This window comes from Nycticebus coucang, chromosome 3, assembly GCF_027406575.1.
Source record: "Nycticebus coucang isolate mNycCou1 chromosome 3, mNycCou1.pri, whole genome shotgun sequence".
Lineage (NCBI taxonomy): Eukaryota > Metazoa > Chordata > Mammalia > Primates > Lorisidae > Nycticebus > Nycticebus coucang.
Genome location: NC_069782.1, coordinates 129,448,000 through 129,457,187, shown reverse-complemented (window position 1 = coordinate 129,457,187; position 9,188 = coordinate 129,448,000). Strand labels below are relative to the sequence as shown.

At 44.5% G+C, this 9,188-nt stretch overlaps 1 protein-coding gene across 2 annotated transcripts in view; it reads left to right on the top strand.

Moving 5' to 3' along the window:
• The first annotated feature begins 2,802 nt into the window (after nucleotides 1–2,802).
• PKD2L1 (polycystin 2 like 1, transient receptor potential cation channel) overlaps nucleotides 2,803–9,188 on the top strand; it is a 39,214-nt gene continuing 32,828 nt past the window's right edge. The window contains exons 1-2 of one of the 2 annotated variants that reach the window (XM_053584761.1): nucleotides 2,803–3,037; nucleotides 3,551–3,664. In XM_053584761.1, the coding sequence (XP_053440736.1) occupies nucleotides 2,803–3,037; nucleotides 3,551–3,664 (349 nt within the window). Of the gene's footprint in view, nucleotides 3,045–3,520; nucleotides 3,665–9,188 lie in introns of both variants that reach the window. The other variant, XM_053584762.1, reaches the window with a different exon arrangement.

Genomic DNA, 9,188 nt, shown 5'->3' with positions numbered 1-9,188 from the left:
AATATATTCCATTATATATATCACATTTTAAAACACATGTATCTGTTGATGGACACTTAGGTTGTTCCCATATCTTTGCTATTATGAATAATGCTGCAATGAACATGGGAATGCAGTCTTCAATGTACTGATTTCGATTCCTTTGGGTACAGACCCAGCAGTGGGATTGCTGAAACATATGGTAATTCTATTTTCAGTTTTTTGAGGAAAAACTTCATACTGTTTTCCTAGCTATATTACTTACTTTACAATATCACACAGTGTATAAGAGCTCCCTTTTCTTAACAGCCTCACAAGACTTGTTATCTTTCAGGTTTTTAATAACAGCTGATCCAAAAAGTCAGGAGTAATATCTCACTGTGATTTAAACTTGCATTTTTCTTCTGTTGAGCATTTGTATCTCTTTCAAGAAGTGTCTAAGTCCTAAGCCCATTTTAAAAATAGGGTTATTTGTTTTCTTATTAAGTAGTTTGAGTTCCTCATATATTTTGGGTATTAGCCCCTTATCCAATGTACGATGTACAAATATTTTCTCCCAATCTGTGGGTTGCCTCTTCACTTCGTTAGTTTCCTTTGTTGTGCAGAAGCTTTTTAGTTTTGATGCAATCCCATTTGTCTACTTCTGCTTTTGTTGCCTGTATCTTTGGGGGTCATATCTAAGAAACCATTGCCCAGACTAATGTCATGGGGTTTCCCCCCCAAGTTTTCTTCTAGTAGTTTTATAGTTCAAGGTCTTAACATTTAAGTCTTTAATCCATTTCAGATTGATTCTTGCATAATGGGTGAGATAAGCATCCATTGTCATTTTTCTGGGTATGGATATCTAATTTCCTCAACACCATTGTTGAAGAGACTGTCCTTTCCCAGTTGTGTGTCTTGGCACCTTTGTCAAAAATCAGTTGGTCATAAATGTGTCTCACCCTTTTTCTTCCCAAAGAAAACAGGGACAATCAGTGTAACTGGCTTATTGTACCCTCAATGAATCCCCAACAATAAAAAAAAAAGAAAAAAAAAAAAAGAAAAGAAAACAGGGACAGATTGGACTGCGTCTCACTGGCTAGTAAAATGGAGATACAGGCACTTTTCCATGTAGGAAGGCTCATTGACAGCTCCTCAGCTCCAGTACAGCCAGGGGGTTATTTCCTTTAACAGTGTCTGAGCCTGGGGCAGGAGTTTCATGAAGCAGAATCAGGAGCTACTTATTCAACTCTGTTTTAGAAGTCAGAGTACATTTTTTAAATTATTTTATTTTTTTATTAAATCATAGCTGTGTACATTAATGCAATCATGGGGCACCATACACTGGTTTTATAGACCATTTGACACATTTTCATCACACTGGTTAACATAGCCTTCCTGGCATTTCAAAGTACATTTATTTATCAAGGAGATAAGTTCATCCCTAGATTGTGTGGGACCAACACCTCTTTATTGGGACACTAGAGACTAGTGACTTCCACCAGGCTAATGTTTTACTGTACATGAAAATGGTCCAGGCCACAGGAGCAAAAGGGTAACCCTAGGTGGAGAGCCAGGAGTTGGGAGAGGACAGCTCCCTCTTCAGCCTTCAGGGATGAGAAGCTTCAGGGTGACCACCAGCACTTGGAGGACCAGTCCCCTTCTTGGGCACAGCACATACCTGTCGGTGAACCAGGGCATAGGCAGCAATGTGCTTGAGGGCTCATGCCAAAGTTTTATTCAGAGACCTGAGGTTGGAAAGAAAGCAGATCAATCCTTTTAGCATGAATATTTTCTTTTTGGGTTCCAGTTTGCAATTCTAGACCTGATACTAAGCAGAGCCATGGGAAGAGGTTGGCAGCTCATCTGGGTCCAGATATCCACTCCCTTAAGGAGTCCCAGTAACATTGCCCTTTGCTTCCTGATCCAGCCTCCATGTAAGGACTTAGCCTTTTTCCTAAACTGAGGTCCACACCATTGCAGAATTTCCTTCTCTTGGTGTGTCTCACCTATAAGCCATGGGAGGGCAAGCCTCAGAAAAAAAGAATACAAATAACTTTGAACTCTGCAGTCCTCTTCCCTCCTCAGAGTCAGAGACCCTGTCTTTCAAGTATCTGAGATGGGGATTCCTTCCTGCCACTTTCCTCTCCCCTCAGCCGTAAGGGTGAAGTGAGGGGGGAGAACTTCCTTCTCCACTCCACTGGGGACAGCTCAAGGTGACACATTAAAGGAGCCTCAGGCATATTGCCTGGGTCTGGTAGGGACTTGGCCTGGTTCAGCCTCTCAGCCTGGCCTTGGGCCCACCCCAATCCATATTGGCCCTTTCAGGAGCTTTTAGTAGAAATTAGCTCAGACCCACAATCAGGCTCCTAGGCTCCCTCTTTTCTCAGCTCCTCCCACTGCTCTTTCATCTCATCCATCTGATCTCTGCCCATCCCTCCACCAGCACCTTCATCTCAACACTCTCCTCTTTCACCCATCCCTCCTTCCACCCCCAGTCTTCACTGTCTTCCATACTTTCCCTTCTCTGCCCTCTTCAAACCCCTAACTCTCAGTTCCCTCACATTCCCTTTCTTCTTGTGCCCTGAGATTTGCAGCAAGCAGGCAGTGAGAGCCCCTGGCAGGATTGATGGTCATTCTCCACCCCCTTCTTCCTGGACTGCTCCCTCCCCTGGCAGGCACAGGTTTCCCCTACAAAAGGCAGGAGGCAGAGGCTGTGTTGGAGCAGCTGCTCTCAGGCTCCCTTTCCCCTCCCTCTGCAGGCAAGGCTGGGCTGTGCCTTTGCTCTCTTTTTCTCCAGCTGAGAGTGGGCACCTAGGGTGCCAGCCCCCTACTTTCTTCCCTATGAATGCTGTGGAGACTCCTGAGGGGCAGGAACTGCAAAATCTAGGGACTGGAGCCTGGGACAACCTCGCCTACAGTGGACCCCACTCCCCACACAGGGCGCTAAGCATTTGCACTGTCTCCAGTGCGGTGCCCCCTCGGCCCCAACCCAAGAAGCCTGAAGATGAGCCCCATAAGAAAGCATGGAGGACGCCAGTATCCAGCTGCTGCCTCCATATCTGCCATGGCATCAGAGGTACCCAGTGGAGGAGGGTTCTCCTGGGATATTGGAGTCAGGAGAAGGGGTCATCAAAAGCATCGGGGTGGGAGGAAGAAGAGGTGACATCTCGGTGTCTCTTTGGGGTTTGTGCATTGCCTGTGTTGGAGCTGCATGCCCCAGAACACAGAGGCCAGACTAGAAGTCTACAGAGAGGGAGCCTGGCATGGGCATCATTTGGGGGGACCAGTGGGGTATGTGAGAGCTAATTTCAAGGAGGACATGGACATCCTGATACCTTAGATTGTCCCCTCCCTGGAATAAGTGCCTCCTATTCATGCCTTTGTTCTCTGAGACCCCAGTATCTTCCCCCTGTCTACCTAGGGGAGGGCAGGATGGGTATGGGTGAATAGCCAGATTCAGCAATGGGATAAGGTGATAGGTAAGAAAGGGGTAGGGTGGATGTAGGGGTGAAGCCAGGGAGAGAAAGGTAGGGTTAACTGGGAGGAACACTGCTCTTAGGGACCTGGGCACCTCTCCAATGCCCCTTAGGACTTTGGGGAACAACGCTGACTGAGAACACGGCTGAGAACCGGGAGCTTTATGTCAAGACAACCCTGCGGGAGCTTTTGGTATATGTCGTGTTCCTGGTGGACATCTGTCTATGTGAGTGGCCTCTGTCTTTGTGTACAAGATCTGTCTGAGACAAGCATCCATGTGTGCAATATCTGTATGCACATTTCTGCAGCAGCACCTGTGGGACAGCACGAATCTGTGTAAGCAGGCCATGTTCTGGGAACTCTGTAAATCAACGTTCAAATCCTATTTATTACCTTTTAAGCCTAAGGTATTTTGTTTAAAAAGAACTTGTTGGTGGAAGAAGGCAGATTGTTAGAAAGCAGTTAATAAAAGTTGTTTTGTCAGGAATTATAAGGAGAAGGCCAGGCACAGTGGCTCATGCCTGTAATCCTAGCACTCTGGAAGGCTGAAGTGGGAGGAACACTTGAGGTCAGGAGTTGAAGACCACCTTGAGCAAAATAAGACCCTGTCTCTACTAAAAATACTAAAAATAGAAAAATTAGCTGGACCTGGTGGCATGCATCTGTAGTCCTAGCTACTCAGGAGGCTCAGGCCGGAGGATTGCTTGAGCCCAGGAGTTTTAGGTTGCTGGGAGCTAGGCTAAGGCCATGGCACTTTAGCCTGCACAATAGAGTGAGACTCTTTCTCCAAAAAAAAAAGTATAAGGAGAACCTAGGCTTTTTTTTTTTTTTTTTTTTGAGACAGTCTCACTATGTCACCCTGGGTAGAGTGCCAGTGGCATCACAGTTCACAGCAACCTCAAACTCTTGAGCTTAAGCTATTCTCTTGCCTCAGCCTCCCAAGTTGGATTCAAACCCGCCAGCTCCAGAGTATGTGGCTGGCACCCTAGCCACAAAGCTATAAGTGCAGAGCTGAGAACCTAGTTTTTAAGTTCAAGTTACTGCCACAGACTCAGCAACCCTTGTTTTCTCTTGGCAGGTGGAAGTTTTAACCCTTCTGTAAAGAGTAGAGAACCACTCCTTTCTGTTTGGAAAAAATAGTTTGGTTGTACTATATCTGATCCATATTTTTAGAGGCAGGAAGGAACACATTCAGGAAGCCTTAGAGTTCAGATCCCTGATATGAGGGTTAGAGATGCGGATGGTGTAGTGAAACGGCATCAAATGAGAGAACGCCATGCTACAGGTTGCTGAGGGAAGCTTATCTGAAGCTCTGGCTATGGACAAACTGGGAAGCTTTGGTCTCTAAGTAGAGAGAAGCAAGTGAAATGACAGAAGAGAACGCTGTGGGATGACAGAGTCAAAGAACTTTAGATGCTAACAAAGTTGGAACTAAACAGACGCTGACTATAGACAAGGGTAAAAACTTCCTATGTAGTTTATTACTTCTTTCAAAAGTTGCACAAGTGAAGTTTGCCTAGTTTAATGTAGTTGTATGTGTAGTGGTGTGTGTATTTGTGTGTGGATTAAGCTATATGTTGGGCCATACTAAGATGGCTTTGTTACTAGATGGCCTCATATCCTCCAGAAGGGGCTATTCTTTTTAGGGTGCATGAATCTTCTGAAGTAGAATCAGGATGTGTGATAACATGAGCATTGATGGAAAGTTTTGTCATCTGTTGAGCCACCCATGTGTGTGAGCCCTCTAAGAAAGCTGAGCAGAAAGCACTTACTACTGGCCATGGAACTAACTCTGTACTGGACAGAGGGGGCAGTTCTGAGTGTTTACTATTGGTCACTCAGCACGGAATGAGAGGAGACAGTGTGTGCGAGGAACAACAGCCGACCCTCTGTACATTTTGTGGGGTCCATTCGATTCTTTTCAGGAAATGACTGCCAGAAATTCATTCGTTGACATTTTTTTTTTTTTGTCTTAACCATCTGCTAGTAAGTTCTCTTTCAGATCCTGTGACAGCAGCTGAAACCCACAGGCATATCCTTTCTCTACAAACGACTTAAATATCTGTATTGCCAGGTTAGCCTTTGGAACAGGACTGGGAGGCTTCTAGCTTGCCAGAGTTAGAGTGGACCATTTTTGACTTCTCAGCATGGGGCTGAAGGGGTAAAAGCTTGGGTTCTGGAAGCCTAGAGTCTCATCCACTCACATTCTCTGCTTTCTGAGAACTCAGTGCATTGTGGAATGCCAGATGGTCTGTGACTTGCCAAAGTTTGAGTCATAGACTCAGTCCAATGATTACAGAACCTTGAGTGGTAGGGGCTTTGGAAGTCACCCATTCAAGAATGCAGAAAATGCAGAATGCCTTCTCTATGGTCCTTCCCACAAGGCTCTGTCAGGTGGCCGACCAGTCCCATTCTGGGGAGTGCCACTGTTCAATGGGGCAACTCATTCTACTGTTGGGCAGCTCTATTTCTTTCCATTTGTGGATTCCCCTCCTCTGTGGCAGTACATTGGATCAGGGTACACATAGCTAGCCGATTATATGAGCCTGTCCCCTCAGGGCTCACCTTCTCCTTTCCTCTATTGAGCCATCTACTTCCCTATGATTTTCTGAAGTTGACTTTTTGACTGTGCGACTGAAGGTAGTTTATTCTTGGTCATGTGTTCTCCAGAATAACTTCTGTTTTATTGCTTACCTAGTCATTATCATATGGTTTCCAGAGGTAATGTTATGCAGAGATTGAAGACATGGGCTCTGAATTTGCACAGATTTGGGCTCAAAAACTATATTCTACTATTTACCATTTGAAGGAACTTGAACAATTTGCTTAACTTCTTTGAGTTTCAGTTTCCTCATTTGTACCTACTCAACCCACTTTTTTTGTTTGTTTGTTTGTTTGTTTGTTTGTTTTTGGCCGGGGCTGGGTTTGAACCCACCACCTCCGGCATATGGGACTGGCGCCCTACTCCTTGAGCCACAGGCGCCGCCCTACCTACTCAACCCAAAAGGATTATGTGAGATAATATCCATAAAGTCATTTACTCAGTATCTATTGTGTATTATAATAAAATCCATTTCAGAATGCTCACCATACTGGTTACCCATCTCTAGACCTAATCTACATGATGTTCAGTACTGAACAAAAAGTGCTATGGGCAATCTGACCAGCATAGAGGACTGTGACACTCTTACTTTTGTTGTATTCATATGTGGGGGATCCATGAGGACATGCAGAAGAAGTGACACTTGAGCTGAAAACAGTGATGAGGAGTATTTAGACCCTTGTAAGGGAAGTGAAGGGAACAGAAGTTTCTGGGAAGAGGGGATAACACATGCCAAGACTCAGAGGGAACAGAGGGTACAATCTAGGGAAAGGGCATCAATCAGTGCAACTGAACAGAGTTTGAGAAGCAAAGTGGTAAAAGATGACAAGACTGATCATACAAGCAAGGACATATCATGAAGGGCCTTAAAAGTCGTGATAAGGAATTTGGATTTTATCCTGAAGACTGCAAGGGGAGCTACTGAAGGGCTACAAGCAGCAGAGTGACACAATATATTTTGCATTCTCCTGGGGAGAAGATGAAAGTCTGCCCTTGGGTCAGAGTGGTATCTCTGGGAAAGCTCAATGGGGAGGACGATAGTCCTGTGCTAAGTATACTACGGGGTTTTTTAAAAAGCTACACAAAAACCTCAGCAGGACCGCTGAGTCAATCTAGTGGCAAGGTAGCATGGGGCTTAAGCACTAAGGCCCTGAAGTCAGATTGCTTGGGTTCAAGGCCTGGCATTTCCAGATATCCTGGCATATCCGGTTTCCAGAGCTTGGGAACAGCTCTGTGTGTATGATTCTGAGCAACTTCTAACTTCTCTTAGCCTTAGAGAATGATCATATCCACCTGATAAGACTGCTGCGAAGGTAAACTAAAATGGCCCACTAATAAGCATAGTGACGTATCTGTCTGGCATATAGTTAAGTAATGTCTATTATCTTCAGCTCACAGCAGGCACTAAACTACAGCATCATGAACCTAACCAGCATCGGAGGGATAGGAAGGGAGAATTAACGTCCAACTCCTGCAGAGGTGGGCTCTTAGTAACCATCTTGAAATCATTAAACCACTTGAAGATGTGCCATTTAACTACCTTTGACCTTGAGAATTGAAGTCCACACACACAAAGTGTCATCCACTGTAAGAAACTTTTATGAAACAGAATTTTGAGGGCTTCATATTCTGAAGTTTCCTATAATCTTTAGTGAAATAATACTCATATTAGTTTCCTAGCTTCTGTCCTCTTCATGCCTTGCCCTTCCATGTTCAGGTAACATGAAGCCTTGGATGGTCTCAGCAGGGCCACTTTGGTGCTCTCCAAGGTCCTGGCCTCACCTTCTTGGCATCTCTGCTCCCTGTTAGCCTCCCTGAGCTCTGGTTATCTACAACTAGACAAAGCATTCTTAGTGGGGGTGATGTAGCCCTCCACAAGGGGGTAAAAATAGTTTCTAGCAAGGCAAAAAAAAAAACAAAACTCACCTTAGATATTATGATGGCTTTTGGGCCTCCAAAGACCCACAACAGTATATCAACAAGTACAGAGTCTACCTATGGTATTGAAACTTAATTAGATTGGGGAGTGATTAGGAAGAACATGTCTCAAGAGGGCCTGGGGGGATGGACAATGCTAGAAAGGTTAAACATTCAACTAGAAACACTTAAATTTGCTCCTTAGTATGCTGACTGAGTACTACTGTCTATGGATGGAGAATATACGTCCTAAGCCCAGAATCTGGCATAAAGCAGAGTGGCTGTTGTGTTGTTCTATCAGGACACTGTTTTCTAAGAACTGGAGAGACATGCAGCTGGTGATGCACTTTTGACCATGTGCTTTTCCCTGTCAGTTCCTATGACTGGGTTCAAATGCTCCAGGACCCATGTTTAGTGTCACATAAATCCTCACATAATGGAAACAAAAACACTGGAGGCTGACAAACTGGATTCACATACTTGCTCTGCTACTTACTGAACACTTTGTTGTTGGTAGAAAAAAGATATTATTTATCTTATGAAAATAACATGTATAAAGAATCTAATAACATTACTGGTAGTAATTTTATTATCTAGCGGAATTTTAGAATACTCACTTGCTCCTCTAGCCTGGTTATATTAAAAAAAAAAAAAAAACAGACTAGGCATGGTGGCTCATGCCTGTAATCCTAGCACTTTGGGAGGCCAAGGTGGGTAGATTGCTTGAGCTCAGGAGTTTGAGACCTGCCTGAGCAAAAATGAGACCCCATCTCTACTAAAAATAGCTGGGTGTTGTGGCAGGCGCTTGTAGTCCCAGCTACCAGGGAGGCTGAGGCAAAGGATCTCTTGAGCCCAAGAGTTTGAGGTTGCAAACTCAAACACTAGACACTAGTGAGCTAGACACTATGACACTCTACCCAGGGTAACAAAGTGAGGCAAAGGATCTCTTGAGCCCAAGAGTTTGAGGTTGCAAACTCAAACACTAGACACCGTGAGCTAGACACTATGACACTCTATCCAGGGTAACAAAGTGAGACTCTGTCTCAAAACAAACAAACAAAACAAAACCATTTAAGAAAGCAGCCAAGGCTACATACTGTATGATTACAACTATATGCCATCTGGAAAAGGCAAAACTGAAGATGGCAAAGTTTGCTAGTGGTTTCCTAGAGCTAGGGAGAGAGAAGAATGAATAGGCAAAACACAGAAGATTTTTAGGCTGTGGAATAGC